This window comes from Notamacropus eugenii, chromosome 2, assembly GCF_028372415.1.
Source record: "Notamacropus eugenii isolate mMacEug1 chromosome 2, mMacEug1.pri_v2, whole genome shotgun sequence".
NCBI lineage: Eukaryota > Metazoa > Chordata > Mammalia > Diprotodontia > Macropodidae > Notamacropus > Notamacropus eugenii.
This window is the reverse complement of record NC_092873.1, coordinates 443,216,907-443,233,934: the sequence shown is the minus strand read 5'-3', so window position 1 is coordinate 443,233,934 and position 17,028 is coordinate 443,216,907. Positions and strand designations below refer to the sequence as shown.

The 17,028-nt window shown below is 41.4% G+C and overlaps 1 protein-coding gene across 1 annotated transcript; it reads left to right on the top strand.

Moving 5' to 3' along the window:
* The first annotated feature begins 3,517 nt into the window (after positions 1-3,517).
* On the top strand, positions 3,518-12,762 carry C2H1orf53 (chromosome 2 C1orf53 homolog). Its single transcript, XM_072638179.1, has 4 exons — positions 3,518-3,713; positions 7,219-7,829; positions 11,088-11,189; positions 12,620-12,762. The coding sequence occupies exons 1-4, from the start codon at positions 3,518-3,520 to the stop codon at positions 12,689-12,691; spliced, it is 981 nt and encodes a 326-aa protein (XP_072494280.1). The 3' UTR covers positions 12,692-12,762.
* Positions 12,763-17,028: the final 4,266 nt, after the last annotated feature.

The following is a 17,028-nucleotide window of genomic DNA, read 5'->3' as shown; positions in this document are numbered from 1 at the left end:
TCGGGTGAACTAGTATCCCTAGATGTAAGTGTCCAGGTGACCTTGTAAGTTCTGGAATTCCAGAAGTCATATTATTTGCTGTGGCTAAATGATAGCAGTTGTAGCATCTACCAGATGTGGTAGAGGTCAACGGCAATAAAAGAAATAGCAATATGTACAGGAAAAGTCATTTGAGGATGGGGGAAGCCTCCTCAGGTATGAAGAGTACTGTAGCCTATGGATAGGTACCTCAAGATCCAGCAGATCTATACCTAAGAGGAGCTGCTTAGCGATTCCACCAAGGAAAAAAACGTTCTTCCAGTACAATTAAGAATCACCCTTCTGCCACAAGTATTCTTTATGAGTGGTCTTCTCTATTATGGTTCTCTGTCACTTGCCCCACAGATTCTGTGTACATTTCTAGGAGTGTGACCTCATATTTGAGAGGAATATTTTGTTGCAAATGTTCTCGCCATACCACCTTTGTTAAAAGCTAATTTGTCTACAATAGTGAAAGACTCTTAGTGGGAAATACACTGGTGAGGGTTCATGAACAACAGTATTAGAATTCTAAACCCTTAGGATTACCCCTACAGCCCCAACCAGTAGTAGTCATCCCACTGCAAGGGACCCAACCTATGAATGCAAGAGTCCAGTTGGAGGAATGATTCCAGAAGGGATGCTATATAAACACAAAGGTTATTTAACTTTTGAGAATTTCTATGCCCTAAATTAAAGTCCTTTTAAGAAATTCCTAACTTCTTAAGCACTTCATTTTATAAAAGCTATCATTTTTAAACTATAGTCTCCTTATTTATTGTACTTTTTGTTAGGTCTCAAGGTAGGATACATAACTAGATGTGGAACTATTCTCTAGGGTTTAGTCTGAGCAGGTCTTTTATATTAAGAACAGTTTTATTGAATCTTGGTGTTTGTATTTATACCAATCAAATGTAAAGGAAAAAGAATACCGATACAAGCTGTTATGCCAAATCATTAATTTAGAATGAGATCTATAACTGGCCAGGTAACCAGATTCTGATTTCAGGTGGTTATACATTTTCATCCCAGTAAGGAGGTTTTACCTAGAAAATCAAATTAAGATCAGGTTGACCTATGAATACAGAGTTCAAGGGGGCAAGGGGAAAAGAAGCATGGACATGTTGACAAAATACCCTTCTCCAATGAGGTCTATCAGGAGAAAGATCACTCAGTTCTACTATTTAATATTAGTGTAATGTTGCACAAGGCACATCGACCTCTTCAGTATTTGAATTCCTCATGTCAAACGATGGTGCTGGAATAGTGGTCCTCTAAGGTCTCTTACAGATTTAAGTTCTATGATTTTTGTCTACCTGTCAAAACAGTTGGATGTTCAATTTGTCAGGGCCTAGTTTCTTCCCACAAAGCTGGAGAAAAACAAAATTTTTACCCTTTAATTCTCCTTTGTCTAGGCTTCACGATGGACTAGTGTTGATGCTAACTCTAATTCTGTTTCTTAGCTGTTTGGCTTAGGTTAAATTCACTCAAAACAAATTTTCCCTCCACCTTTGCTGAATTCATCTTTCTTGAATTCCTGGTATCTTCAGATGACCTGGTTCCTATTTCTATTTTATGAATTCATTTACTCAAAAGAAAAATATTGGAGAGAGTGCTGTTCTCAGATCCAGGATGACATGGGTTCAACTTCACTTCTGACACATAATATCATCGGGACCCTGGACAAATCATTTAATCTCTGAGTGTTCTAGGAAAATCTCTAAAACTTTTAAGCTGCAGAGAAGGTTCAAACCTGCACTGACAAAGAACATATTCAGCAGAGAATTTCCAGATCAGTAAAATCACAGGTCCAGTCTTTATTCCTACAAAAACACTGAAGATTTATTAAGTGCAAGTTACTGTACTGGATTCTATGAAGGATACAAAAATGAACAAGACACATTGCTCTCTCTCTTTTTTTTTGATGAAGCAGTTAGGATTAAGTGACTTGCCCAGGATCACACTGCTAGTAAGTGTGTTTGAGGCCAAATTTGAACTCAGGTCCTCCTGACTTCGGGATGATGTACTTATACACTTCAACACCCAGCTGCCAACACATTGTTCTTTTCAATCAATCAACAAGAATTTACTAAGTGATTACTATGTTCAAGGTAGGCAGTAAATAAATATTTAAGCTTTTACTATATGCCAGGAACTGTGTTAAACACAGGGGATACAGATCCCAAAAGAGAAAGTCCCTATCCTCAAGGAACTTACATCTAATGGGGGAAGAAAAAACAGAAAAGAAAAGCTGAAAAGGGGGTAGGTGGGTGAGGAATAGGTACCAATGGGTACCTATTGGGTCCATGGTGGAGAAGTCAGAGAAGTTCCAAAGTAGTCCAGCCAGATGAGAAATGATAAGTCTGAGTTGGGCTCTCCTTAATTGAAGGTTTGGAGTTCATCCATTCAAGGATTCTTTGTAATATTGCAGATAGCAACTCATACCTGCTTGTACTGTGTCTTTTGTTCATGTTCTACCCAAAAGTCACCATATGGGATCCATTCAATCTGCTGGAAACATTTCTTAATTTCTCTCAATATTCTGAGGGTATGTGTGGCTGTCAATCTCTCGCCCTTTGCTCTTGCCATGTGACCAGTCCATCTCTCCTAGGCACACAATTTCTTAATGACATCCTTTTCTGAGTTCCTCACTGATTATACTGTATAGACTCTTCATACCCACCACACACCTTTCTTTTGCCTTCTCTGTGATACTCATTTTCAGTTGTTCAGAGGTGTATTCCACATCTTATTGTAATATAGTATTTCTGTTCAAATGTCAGTATTGAAAAGATGGGCCTTTGATTTCATAACAAGCTAAAGGTCAGTAAAAGAGCTTCACAATTACTCAAAAGTGATCTATATCATTCTCTTTTTAATGCTAGGCTCAGCTCATGGTTCATCTGTGCAATCTTCTGTCTCAGACATAATGATGGATACATTGTATAAGACTTCAATCCCAAGTACAGGATTCAAAGAAACTGAATTCTAGCTAGAAAGGTTTAAAGGCGGTTAGAGGATTCCAAAAGGCAAATATGTGGAGTATTTCTCTATTTAAGGATGATTTCAAGTAAAAGTCAAGTACAATTAGAATGTAGAATATTTGAAAGAGTATACAGTGAGACATATGGCCAAAAAGGCTGGCTGATGTCAGATCACATAGGGCCTTGAATGGCAAGCTAAGGATTCTGAACTTTATTTGGAAATCTATGGTAAACCACTAAAAGTTTTGAGGGAAATTAATTTATATGAGAGTTTGGCATCTGGGTGCTTGGGAAGAGGATAAAGGCATAGACCCATCAGAAAGGTATTGCAATATGACAGGGAACCATCAACTTAAATGAAGGCAGTACTTAAACGAAAGAAGTGGAAAAATTTATGATATTGTAGGTGTGGTGTCAGCACCTTAGACTCTAGCCAACTATTCTGATGCCCTTTTGGAATGTAATGGGATTTTGTATTGGGTGCTGGAACAACCTTACTTGGAAAGGAAGGGGCAATGGCTTGCACTGTGGCCATAGAAGAATCAATAGCACACCATTCTAACAATCAAATTAGAACATTAATGGAAGAGGATCCAGAAAAGTATGCCAAACTTCAGTTAATTAAAAAATTTCAAGATGAGGAGTTAGAGCACCATGACATGAGGGTTGGCCATGATGCAGAATTGGCACCAGCATTCACCATCTTGAAAGGTACTATTCAGGTTGGATACAGAGCTGCAATATATTTATTGGAATGAATTTAAAATAATTCTTTCCAACATTATATAAAAGATGATAGTAATTGGAGGAGTTATATATGCATATGTGAACTTGATGATTATTGTGAATTTTATGAACAATTTATAACAATATATAGCAATTATTTTCAACAAATTGAAAAATTCTACTCTAAAAACAAAACCAAATCCTGAAGTTTGGTCCTGGTCAAGGTGGGTAGGGAGGAGACTGAGACTGTCCTGATCACATTCCCCATCTCCCAGTGATACTAGCATGCTCGGAACTCTCTCTCTTTTAAGCTACCAGACACTGATAATGATGGTTTCTAATCTCAAATAATGGCATATAGTAGATGCTTAATGTTTGAATGACTGAGCAGAATCAATAAGACATTGGCACTGGTTGGAGGTGAGCTGTATATGCCATTTTTAGATGACCTTTTATTAGGTCACCTAATAATAAAAGAGTAAGATTGAAATTTACCACTGGATCATTCATTCTTCTAACACCAAGAGATCTGATGATGTGCTGATTTGTCATTTTAGTATGCTTTTGACAATTCTTAAGATGGAAGGTCCTCCCTCTCCACCCCCTTCCCTCCCAAATGCAGAAGGAATGTTTGTTATTCACCTTCTGGCTGGGACAAAGAAAAATGCTGCAGAAAACATCAAAATGTTTCCTCTTTGGATATCTCTCCCAAAGTCTTCCCAAAATTGCATTTTTACCAATTGTTCCCATCTTATTTTACTTTCTAATCCCTTCAATCAAACAGCAAACATTTATTAAGGGCCTACCTACTATGTGTTAGACACGGGATACAAAGACAAAAGCCAGGCATTTTTTGTCCTTATGGGGATTCTACTGAAGGGATTAAAAAATGCTCACAGATTAGTAAATATGATACATATGCACTTGGTCCCCAGAAGGCAGCAGCTACTTCTCCCCTCTGGGTTTGTAGGACCTGAGGGAAACAGGGAGAGTGTTTCCAATGTCTTGATGCCTCACAGGTTTGCTTATCACCAGGATTATTAGTTGATATTAATCAGCCAGACAATTATTTTTGTTAAGGGCATTTACTAAGGCAAAAAAATAAGAATAGTGGTATAACCACCACCACCATCACAGCTAATGCCCCCCATTTCCCCCCTCAAACAAACAACAAATAAGTATATACTCTCCCACAAATACATAGAATCCAGGGGAAAATGGGTTTCTGCTTAGAGGATAGGGGTAACATAGTTTTAGGAAATCCTTTTTCTGAAAGTCCCTTTCTTCTCTTTGAGGGGAGACTCATAATGCTTCCCTTAGGTGTGATGTAACCTATTGCTGGACTCCTGATAGAGTCCTGATTCTGTCTCCCCTCTTAGTGTCTAGTTTGTCCTCAGCTCCCTATGCAGACATTGCTATTCTGGGGACTCTGGTACAGACTACCCAAAATAAAAGATATTTTACAAAAACCATCACAGGATTTTATAAGAGCATACATTTGATGCAGATATTCTCACCTAATAAAGGTGCCAGGGTTAGAATATTTTGTTGTTACTTTAAATCGGGTTAGGTGATTGATTAACTCAATTGACCCTTCTTTCCCCCCACCCCACAAACCTATATACTAAATTTGAGTTCACTTTAATAAATACTGAGAGAAATGATTATTAAATAACCAACTGTTTAACATTGGGGATATCCAGGATTTTTCCCTTCCTCATTTGGAGATTAGGTCAAAGAGTAGTTATCTGAAGGGCAGGGGCTTCATGAGATGAAATAAGAGAACTTTACAAAGAATTTAATCTAAGGTGAATTATAGCTCATTGTGTTGTATTCAACCAGCTTGGAGTAGAGGTAGATCCTTTGTCTAGAATGCCCAAGGCTGGGGGTGGTCTGGGAGATAGTGAGCAAAGTCATATCTCCCAGCCCCTCATTAGAATGGGTTCACTTCTCCTTATAATATTCATTCTTCTCTTTGTTAACCAATCCAAGTTGATTGTCACCCCCAGGAACTCCCACTCTTCAACGGCACAGAAGCATTGAGTGGGTTCCATGAGGAATCTTTGGCATTGGAGAGTGTCACTGACCCCTTTTATTATCTGCTAGCATGATTAATAAAATAACTGATTACCTAGAAACTATGTCTCTCCAAACTTTTTATATGTCACAATACCCTAAATAAAAATAAAATCTGACTGGTTAGCTAATAACAACTCATGATTGGATGAAGCACGAGTTGGAACTTGTGAGCCATAGCACTAGAAAAGACACCCCCACTCCAGCCTCTCAGGGGGACTCCTATCATCTTTAGAGAGATAGTAGCCACATTCTGAGGACTCATCCTTCCAATGTGGGTGCTGTTTGGAAAAGTATCTCCAGAACCCCTACTATGTAAACAAAATAAATACACAGTGATTTGGGGGTGGGGTTAATAACCATTAGGAGAATCTAGACAAGCTCCTGGAAGAAGGTAGTAGTCCTTGAGCTGAGTCTTAAAGGAAGCTAGGAGCTCCAAGAGGCAGAGTTGAGGAGGGAGAGGATTTTTTCTGATTCTGGCTGGATCTAAAGAGTGGAGGCCGCAGCTGGAATGTTGTATACAGAGAGGAGCAAATGGACCAATTGAATTGAAGAGGAGCTTGTGTGAGGAGGAATATACAAGCTAGATGGAAAGACTGAATAGAACAGATTATGAAGGTCTTTTAAATGCCAAACAAAGGCGTTTCTATTTTAACCTAGAGACAATGAAGTGCTACTAAGGCCTCTTAAGCAGGAGTAACATGGTCTGATTTGACTTGTATGTTAGACATATTTGGCAGTTGTGTAGAAGATGGACAGGGAGACCAATTTGAAGATTATTACAATGATAGTCCAGGTGAGAAAGGAAGTTGGACTAAGGTAGCTACAGGTATATCGGAGAAAAATAGGAAGGAATACAAGAAATGTTGAGGAGGTGGAATCAAAGGGATCCTGCAACTGGATCCAGACTGGCTGTGGGGCGGGGATTCAAAGTAAGTAAAAAGAGAGACTTTCCCAACTTGACTAGAAGAATGGTATGGCCCTCAACAGAAGCAGGGATGTTATAAAGTACGTGAAGATGCAGACATTACAGCAAATCAAGAGCCAGAAATCCAGGATGACCAGGAATCAAACAATGCCTCTGACACGAGTTGTCTCTGTGACCCTGGAGAAGTCACTTAAAACCTCGGTGTCCGAAGCGATCAAGACTAAACTTTCTAACTGGTATCAACCAAACTCATCAGTTGGTACTCTATGGTCTACACCAACGACATCACGTCTCTCGACCAATGGAAATCCCACGCACATGACATTCTTTGGGTGGATTTATGGCTTTTCAACACCCCAAGAGTGGACGGGAATGGTTCTGCTGGTGGTCCCGTTTGGCTGAGGGGAAGAGGACCACAGGGGACTAGCCTCTCAAAAGGAGGGTGTGGTCACTACCAAGCTTAGGGCCTCGGAGCTTCTAACCCAGGTCTCAGGTCCAAGTCGGTAAATGGGGTTGGAGCAGTGAGGGTACACCCGCAAGGTTCTTCCCACTCAGTCTGGGGAGCAGGCTTCGAGGTCCAACGTTTGGTGGCGAGGTTCGGAGTCAGAGGCAATGGGTTCAGACTGAGTCCTTGGGCGCGTGCCTTCACCTCTCCGGGCCTCAGTTTCCTCGGCAGTGAGGTGAAGGCGGTGGGGCACGGATGTCCTCTAAGGCCCCCTCCAGCTCTAAGCCTAGAAATCTGCGCGCAGCTCGGCCGCTCCGTCCCGGCTCCCGAGGCCCGCGCTCCGCCCCCCGCGGAGGCGGCCACGGTCACGGCCAAGGCCATGGCGGCGCGGCGGCTCCCGGCGCTGGCAGGAGGCTCTCAGGGGTCGCCGCTGCCCTTCTCGCTGGGGCCTCGGGTCCGCCCCGGCTCTACGTTGTGCTCCGCCTCCGGGCCAGACGGCTGCGGCAGCAGCGGAAACGGTTCGGCAGCGCGGTCCCCGGAAGGTCCGGAAGGCACCAGGCCCGAGGGGCCTGAGCGGCCCGAGCGGCCCGAAAGCCCCGAGCTCACGGCGGCGGAGCTGCGGATCGCCCGGCTGCACGAGGCCGCCTGCGCGGTGAGCTCCCTCCCTGCGCTTCTCTTGTCGCGGCCGCGCGCCTGCGCTGGGCCCCGCTCGCTGCCTGCCGGCTCCCGGCCGCGGCGCCGTTGGCAGCCAGGCCGCGGCCCGAGCCCGGCTGTGGGCGCGCGGGAGGCGCCCTCCCCCGGTCCGGGCTGTCCTGCTCCTCAGCGCCCCCCCCACCTCCTCGCGTTCTCAGGCCCCGCCCAGGCCGATCCCATAGGTCCGGCCGGCAGGGCCGCGGGGCCGGTCCCGGGCCGGGAGGGGACGCATGCACGCCCAGGTGCACCCGAGAGCTGGAAATCGCTCCCTGCGAGCTGACCTCTGTAAACCGAGCCCACGGCACGCACTTCGTGTGTGTGAGTCAGCGTGCGCCCACGTGGGTGTGGACTTGCAGGGCGGAGGAGGAGAAAGGAGCTGCAGGTTTATTTCAGGTGTAGAAACAAACCCTCTGCGAGTTATTGCGTAAACGACGACAGTGCCAGAGGAATGCGAGGCATTCTCTGACGCGTCGTTCCACCTTGACCAGCCCTGATGTATTCGGGGTAACGCTTCTCTCTGTGGCGGGCGCCTCCTTTTCCCTTCCCCTCTACCCCGTTACTCTTCCCTCGTTCGCCATACACAGGAATATTTGGGAGGAGGCTCCCATCGGTAGTTTCTAGGAGACACCTGAACTGCATTCTCATGTCCTGGGCTTATTGATAATTGTTTAAAACTGGAGTCCAAGACTGTCCCCGGAGAACAGCCACAGTCAGAACGACGGCATAAACCCACGCAATGAATAAAGGTTCCCTTTGGAAGGTAATGGGAAGACCAGCCGAGAGTCCTATAACTGAAATCCAAATCGATTAAGGATTGATTCATGCTAATTACCATTTGAAGCTAGAACTTGCCTTGGACAGAAGAGGACAAAAGGAAAGCTAGATGGAGGAAGAACTTGATAGGAATTACTTTGTACTATGGATACAGACTTCCCAACGGTCTCTTTTATAGGCTGCAATTTCTTGCCTTAAAATCTTCTAGTTACAGATTGCCAGAGTTTGGGAACAAATTGTTGGCCATGTTGTAGTTTCATTTTTAAGGGCTCCAAATAAGGCACACTCCTATTCTTTCCTTCTCTATTCTAATCTAGGCATGAGTGAAAGCAAGTTCATTTTTTTTAACAGCCACAGAAATCAGTAGTGTGATGGTGGCCATCTCTCAGCTCCAGGTATTTTCTCTGGCTGTCTCCCATGTCTGGAATGCTCTCCTTTATCATTTCTGCCTACTATATTCCCTGCCTCCCTTTAAGTCCCACCTAAAATCCTATCATCTACAAGAAGTCTTTCCCAAACCCTCTTAAATCTGGTGCTTTCCCGCTTTTTAAATTACTTTTTATTTATTCATTCATTTGATTGTTTATATGTGTTTGTTGTCTCCTGCGTTAGATTGTGAGCTTGAGGGCGGAAACTTTTGCCTCTTTTTGTATCCTATGTTTAGCACAGTGCCTGGCACCTACTTAAGTAGGTGCTTAATAAATGATCTTGAATTGATTGACCGCCTCCACCTAATGACTGAAAGTAACATTCTTTTTACAAGAGAAAGCCATATTTGTATCATCCGTGTCAGTGTCATGACTCAAGTTCATGAATCAAGCCACTAATGACACTGTTGTGATTTTTCTTCTTAACAACAAATCAGACTCACCTAAAAGCCCTGCTTCAAAGTCACAGGGTAGATAGGTTGCTCTCTTGCCTTTCCACCTTGCTTTAATGATTATCATTTCACATCTTGGTCTTCAACCAAACTGTCAGAACCTTGGCTGCAGCCTCATCCACCCACCACCATTATGAAATTCATTTACTGAAGACAAATTAAATTCTTATGGACAAAGGCTCTCCATCAGAGTGGAAGGCAAGATCAGGAGTAATCTGTTAGGTTGCTGGGTGACCTCAGAAGGCTCCTAGAAGCTACTGAAAAGGGGAGGAGTTGCTACTGATTCCTGGACTTTTCACATCCCAAACTTAGATCTGTTTCCAAAGTAAAGAAGAAAAGATAAAGTTATCTGCAATTCTGAGGTGGAGTTTCATGCCTTCAGGTTCTAAGAGGTCTTTCTTCGTGAGTGTCAAGGATTTTGGAGGTATTATGCGCCCACTCTTCAGGATGGATTAATTTTCAGTCCCCTCTCTTATCTACCTCTGGGATAAGGGTTGCAGTACAGTTAACACTGAACTCTCTCATTTTATGGTACACTTTTCACCTAATGGAGGAGAGAAAGGTAGAGGGTTAAATCAGCATAAAATGTTCTTTGGCAAAGATGATTTCTCCCACTTTTCTTTTAAATAATTTGAAGTGACTTTTATGTTTCACATAAAACCCCCCTGTATATCAAAGATATTTGAATGGCCTCTAAATGATTATGAAGGGAATTTCTTCTCAAGAATGAATGACAGAATTACTGCATGTCCAGAGTTCTATATTAAAACATTCATAAAAAGTTTGTCTATGAAATTGTGAGACCAACCATTATGCTGAGACACATATAGCTGACTTCCACTCAAAGAAGCAGTGGTATTTACTCTCACACTAAATATTTATTTTGCTAAATTTGCAAATTGTCGTGTGTTCCTTTTGCATTGGAACTGTTAGGATAAGAGTGACTTTTGATCAAACAAAGGTTGGAGGCAATGAGTCTTAATATTTTGTAACAAAGTTTTTTTTTTTTCAAAATAAGACATGTTTTCAAAAAAGAAAGTAATGTAAAAAAGTGTGAGGATACATAGCATATAAAGTGTGATGAAGATTGTAAAATTACAGCACATGCTACACTTTCTCTGCAACAGCCGTTTCTTCTGATTGGTACCTTTTCTGGAAATATAAATCCCTCTGTACAAATCTAAGTTGAATGCCACATTCAAGGAAGCTCCCCTGCAACTTGAGAGTGATTGTCCATTTTCAGATTTGTAAGTTGTTAAAGAAACTGAAATTGCTAAGGGCCAGAGAAATCAGATGAAGAATAATTTAACCCTCATTGGATGCAGTTGAGTTTTTGGTTTCTTATGTTTAATTTTTTTTTCCCCAATTCCTGCATTTTCTCCTTCCATAATGTAAATAATGCACAGTAACTCAGAAGCAATCTTTAGCCATTAATGGGGTAGGTTCCAGGGAAGGAAGCAAATATTTATAGAAATATTGTGGTCTCTGATGAATAGAAAGTGTAATATGAATATAAAGACTATAGAGATTTCTAAAATTTTAATCATTTTTGTTATTTTTAAGAATGGCCAACTGAACTATGTGGATCCAACCACTGGCTATTTAGTTCTCACCAAAGTGGCCCATTTGCAGAGAGGGGACTGCTGTGGTTCTGCCTGCAGACACGTGAGTAGTAAACTCTCCTATTATCGCTGCAGCTTGCCTCGCTGCTATGACTTCGTAAATAGGTATTATTTGAAAAACAAGTCAAATAAAAATCTAAATGGACCTCGAGTGCACTTTTCACAAGCTGCTTTAGCCAAAGACAATGAAGTCCTTAAGGGCCAATGAAGGATCTTTAAAGTTAATAGAATTTTGCCCCCATTTCACATGAACATCGGTTCTTGAAATGATGTGATTTGAAATTCACAGGAGTTCATTATTACAGGGAAACTTTTCATTGTTTTTCAAATTAAGCTACATTCACTAGGCAAACCTAAATGGCAAATTGCTGAGAGCCAGTGTATTGCAGGCTATGCTACCTGAACTGAAATGATTGAAAACTTGTTTCACAGGTTTGCTTTGGGTAATTTTTTCTTTCTTTCTCTCTTTTCTTTCTCCCTGTCTCTCTTCTTTCCTGCTTTCTCTATTTCTATCTTCCCTTTTCTTCTTTTCTTTCTTCTTTCTCTTCCTTCCCTTTTTTCTTTCTTTATGTATCTTTCCTTTAGAATGGTTAGAAAATAGCAAAGACTGGATTATTAAAAATGACTCTATTTCCTCCTTATAATGTATGTTATTAGTGGATATAGCAACATATCATATTTATTGATCAGGAAGTCTTAATTTGATTTTCTTTCAGACACACAGTTTGTGAGATTACCAAGGAAAGAAGAGGCTATTTGATGTGACTTTTCAAGTTGTATTAGAAAAGGGAGAGAAGTTGATAGGTCTAGGGTGCATAAACAGATAGCAAGTTTCAGTTTAGAGAATTTGTTTATACTCCAACTTGCTTATGTTCCAAGTTAAGGCACAATATGGTTCTGAGCAAAATGCAATACTGTATATTTTCAATGGATTAAGAAAAAAATTCATTTAGGATTTTGCACTAGAATCAACCATAAGATAGAAAATGGATGTATTACTTAGAGGGATAGAGAGAATATTTTCATTGGTGATCCATTTTAACAACTGAAAATGAGCATTAAATGTTTATGTTAATTGTAATCAGTATTCAAAAGCAAAAATTTAACTTTTGAGTTTTCCTGTCTCTGTCAATAACTATTTCAAGCTTGAGTACATAAGATGTATAGGAGTAAGGGCCCAAATAAATTGAAGTGATTGGTTTGTTTGTTTGTTTGTTTGTTTTAAGGAGAGGGTTTGCACTGTAAAACCCCTAAAATTCGAAGGAGCATTTAGGAAGTGGTTTCTTGGACACTAATTAGGACCATTTGCTTGAGGATGCCATTATTTTTCCTTTTAGTCTGGAGGGCACGATAGATCAAATGAGCTGTATAACATCATTAACAATCTCCTTTTTCATCATAAGGAGCCTTGTAGTTTTTCATGCTGATTGGTTTTTTCTAATGCAATAACGATTTATTTTATTTATTCTGCAGTGTCCATATGGCCAAATCAACGTTAAAGATCTGTCAAAGAGGAAGCGATTCAACTCACTGTTTTATATTTGAGAATGATTTCAATTTGTGTTTTCCTTGTAACAACCTGCAAAATAAAATACAATAAAAAGTCTAACCCAGAATTGTTATTTGTGGAAGCATTAATTTCCCTTTTATTGATTCTTTTTTTTTTAAAGTAAGATTAAAACTAGTTGTTGTTTTTGTATGCTCAAGTGTTACAGAAGTAACACATCAATAGTTATTTTCCTCCCTCTAACTTCATTACCAGACACGTATGTTAAAGCAAGAAAATTACTGCTCCATTAAATAAATAGTGGCAATAAGTTCACATTGGTAGTTCTTGATTCTATATATTACCTCAAATTTTCCTACTATTCTCTTATATATATGATCCATCTAAGGAGGGTTGCTGACTGCTGGCAAATGGAGTTTGAATCAATACTTCATTTAATGTCTGTCTACAGGTATAAAAAGATTGTCATAACCCTATTTTGTGTGGGCATAGGAGAGCCCAGGAAGTGTAATTTTGCTGTATAATGGCTCTCATCTTCCATCTGTTCTCTCAATAAAAACTTTAAATCATTGCAACCTGGGGGTCAGGAATTTAAAGAGGAGGGAAGGTTTTTGACAATTCTCCTTCCTCTTTTGTGTTGTACTTTTAGTTTTCCCCTCCATTCTAGGTCTTCTTTCCCCATGTTTTGTCTAAGGGGAAAACTCTTTCCCACTAACTCACAAGGAGTTTGCTGTGTGATAGAAAGGTGAACAGGGTCTCACATAAGTAATTTGAGGCCTCCCCTATCTATACCTTTCTCCATTGCTTTGTTCAGTGTCCAGAAGACCCAAAGAATCTTTCTGTGTAGCTGGGAGCCCTAGTGAAAAGCAAGGAACTTGTTAAATTGATCTTGCCCACAAACCCTAACCTTCTCAGGAGTATAGATTCAAAGGTATTGAAAGAGCCTCAGGGAACCCAGGGTTCCAATGGCATATTTATCAGACCTTCTGAATAGCATCCTCTGAGTCTGTGAGGAATCTACCCAGTCAGGAGTTAGGGTCCGAGAAAGATTTGATTTTGCCTCATAGGAGTACCATGGGCTTCTGAAGAGAACAATGTTGTGGACCCTGAAGAGTGGTTTAGCATTTCCAGAAAATCCGATATATGTTATTTTCTTATTGCTAGTTTTCTCTGCTTTCTAATTACAAGAAGAAGCAGCTTCCGTGTCTCTCATTTAAGGCCAGTTAGTGGGTATACTAGCAGCAGGGAGAAGTAGGAGGAAGAGATTTTTAGGGGAGAGCAAAAATAAATACATAAATAGAAAAAGATTTTGTGAAAGATTTTGTTCAAATGAAATCCTCCCGGGCTAGATAGATACCTTCGGAGAGGCATCAATTTTCTTCTGCTCGGGGCTGTGTTGCAGTAGGCGTGGGCATAGGAATAGAGAAGATACCTTAATCTCTCGTCAACTTCTCTCAATCACTGGAAGACTCCAGCAGCTCGCCTTTGAGATGCTTCCCTGGGGAGGGATCTGTTCCTAGAGACCAGCGTCATCGTAACCTTAAGGAGTCCGCCTCTGAAGAGAATAGTTTTGTGGTGATACCTGTCCCATTCTGGTTTTGTCTTTTCCTTTATCTGGACCCTGGAAAGCTGAGGGCCGCAATACTCAGGCTCTAGTTCTGGTAATGAGACAGTAGTCAGGAACACATCTGGTAAAGGCAGTGAGACCGCTCCCACATGAAACAGAATAGGGCCACATAAATGGGACTCACTTCAAGTGCTTGGAGCTATATTGTATTCACACGTTGTAAAGTAAAAATGAGGGCATATTAGTGTGTGTGTGTACAGACTCGTGTGGACACTTAGAAATACACACAGTCCAAAACTTCGTATTAAGCTGCTACTGCTATTTAAAGGTTTCTGAGCATTCCTTTTACCCCGTTGTGCAGGAAATCAAATGATCGTTTCTAAAATTCAATGACCCAACAAGAGCTTGTTATTCTTATTGTCAGCCAGGAAAATCCTGCACCTTCAATTCACTTATTAGCTGGAGAATTTCCAGAATGAGGTCTAGTGGCGTTATCTGGGAAGCAATCATGTACTGTAACAATGAAATAGAACATGCTATTATTGAGACGCGGCGCAGCAGGTGGCTTATTATGCCCTTGCATATTCTCCTTTCTCTTCCAACCATTTAGATGCTGGTAATTGAGGGGAGCAGAGGCGGAACTAATTTTATTTTCAGAGATTAAAATGTTGGCTTCCCAAGCCGTGTTTGGGGTTTGTTCCTGATGAGATAACTGATGATGACCATGGGAAGCGTGTGAGCTGCCCCCGGTGACAATATTAGACAGCTTCCTCTAACCTGTATTCTGCTCCTCAAAGAGTCTTTCCTCGTGTTTGCTTCTACAACCATCCCCTGGCAGCACAGAATTGGCACAGGCACAAACACCCGCCAGAAGAGACCACAGGACAGAGCCACGGTGCCAGGCAAGTGAAATATGGCTTCTTGGCATTACAGTGAATTCACTGGGAATCAAATGGACTTCTTGTGTTGGCACAGAATCAACCTCAGTTTTCTCTTCTTTCCATTTGCTGTCATATCCCGTTTCTGCACTCAGTATTAACTTTAGACCCTGGGCTCTGTTTAGAAATTGCCCTTGGCAGGCAGATTTAAACTCCTGGGAAAGAGTCTTTAAGTAGTAGGGACAAAACATTTTAAAATCTTCACAGTAGGTCCTGGTTCTGGGATAATTAAGTGAAACCCATCAGCAGCATCTTTGAGTCCAATAATAGCTTAGGGGCAAAGCCTGATTGAATATTATGACTGGACTATACACAGGAGGAAGATTGCTAATTTGTTATACACTGTTCCATATTGGCTACACAGACTAGTATATCACAGTTTTCCTATAAACATGGCTAGCAGAGTTTTCCAGTGCTTAGTTTAGAACTGAAGACCCTCACCATTTATGACTCTGATCTCTCTCAGTGCAAATAGGATTAAATATCCTAGGTGGAGAAGGACAAAAGTAAAGAGCCTTCTCCCAGATGTAATATCTTTGTCTTCTAATGTCATTCACCTTGCTGACTTAATTCAAGATGTTTGAATCAGCCAAGTGTAAGAACTTTGGGCAGTTCAAAGATTCCCCTCTCCTTAACTCCAAATGGGATGGGGAAAGTTAAGGGATCAAAGAATTTTGTGTGAGGAGAGAAGAGAAAGAAGAAAGGAATGGAGAGGAAGAAAGGTAAACCAATGGAATTTGCTGGTAAATCTAACTGCTTGGCTAGAAACAGACATTTCATTTCACCATGACCCAAGGTTGAGTGACAGCTGTAGTTCCGAAGTGCTAGAAATAAAGGAGAGAAACAAGAACCAAGAGATTCTCCTCCCCTAAGAGGTGTTGCTGAACCTCTCCCAGAGATAGTGTCCTGTCTTTGATTGATTCTCAACCTTGGTTGATTTCAGAAGGTCCATTTCTATGGGAGGTACCAAAGAAAATTTATTCTGATAGGCCCCTCTGGATGGAAACTGTCTATTTCAGCCAACGTTCGGAAGCTCATTAACACAGTTTGTCACTTGGAATAAAAGAGGTTGGTTAGATATGCTAAAGAGCCTCATTGTTTGGCTGGGCTAAGGAGGAAAGGGAAAAGAGTGGGGGTGGCTGGCACTGTCACATGGAAAAACATTAAGGAAGGCAGCCAATCTCTCTGCCCCTACAACAACCACAAAGATGATGATCCTCCCAATAATTCTCTCCAAATTCCCCGCCCCTTTCTTTGCTGCCCCCTCCTTTCTTAGAGGAGAAAAAATAAAGTCTGTAAATAATGGGTGAATGGGAAATCTTTTTCTGGTTATTCCTTCAACTTCCTGGTGGACTTTGCTTAGGTCAACTAAGACCAGGCAGTGCCCCTGTTAGGAACCTGAAATCAGGTAAACCAACCAAACAACGGAACAAACAAACTCTCTCTACCAGAGGGTGGGTGCCTATTGTTCAGTTAGTTGGCCGGTTGTCACTGAACTATAGCTTTCGCAAGGATGATTTCCATTCATTCTGGCATCTGATCTCATCCTAATGGGTTAAATTGGATTCACTTTGCTGATTACCCTGCGTCTGACTGCCTAGCGAGGCAATGCCAAAATCACACAAGGGTGGGTTGTGGGCTACCGCTCCCTTCGGTTATATCAGGAGATCAGATCGCATCAGATCAGATCAGAATGGAGTTTTCTTTTAATGGAGACTAGAATGTGAGAGATGAGACGGGAGGAGGGCTGGGAGGGGAAAAATGGGGAGTTCGGGAAAGGGAGGAGGAGAAAGAGAGAAAGATTTGTTGTTTAGCAGTCGCCAGGCTACCCATAGAGGTAGCTGTTTCCGATTCATCTTCTTCCATGTGC

What these genes read in the sequence shown, in the direction of transcription:
- C2H1orf53 (XM_072638179.1), top strand. Translation starts at nt 3,518, where the DNA reads ATGGCTTGCACTGTGGCCATAGAAGAATCAATAGCACACCATTCTAAC. An exon ending in AGCATTCACCATCTTGAAAG is followed by an intron (nt 3,714 to 7,218) that starts GTACTATTCAGG and finishes CTTCTAACCCAG; the next exon opens with GTCTCAGGTCCAAGTCGGTA. An exon ending in GTGGTTCTGCCTGCAGACAC is followed by an intron (nt 11,190 to 12,619) that starts GTGAGTAGTAAA and finishes TTTATTCTGCAG; the next exon opens with TGTCCATATGGCCAAATCAA.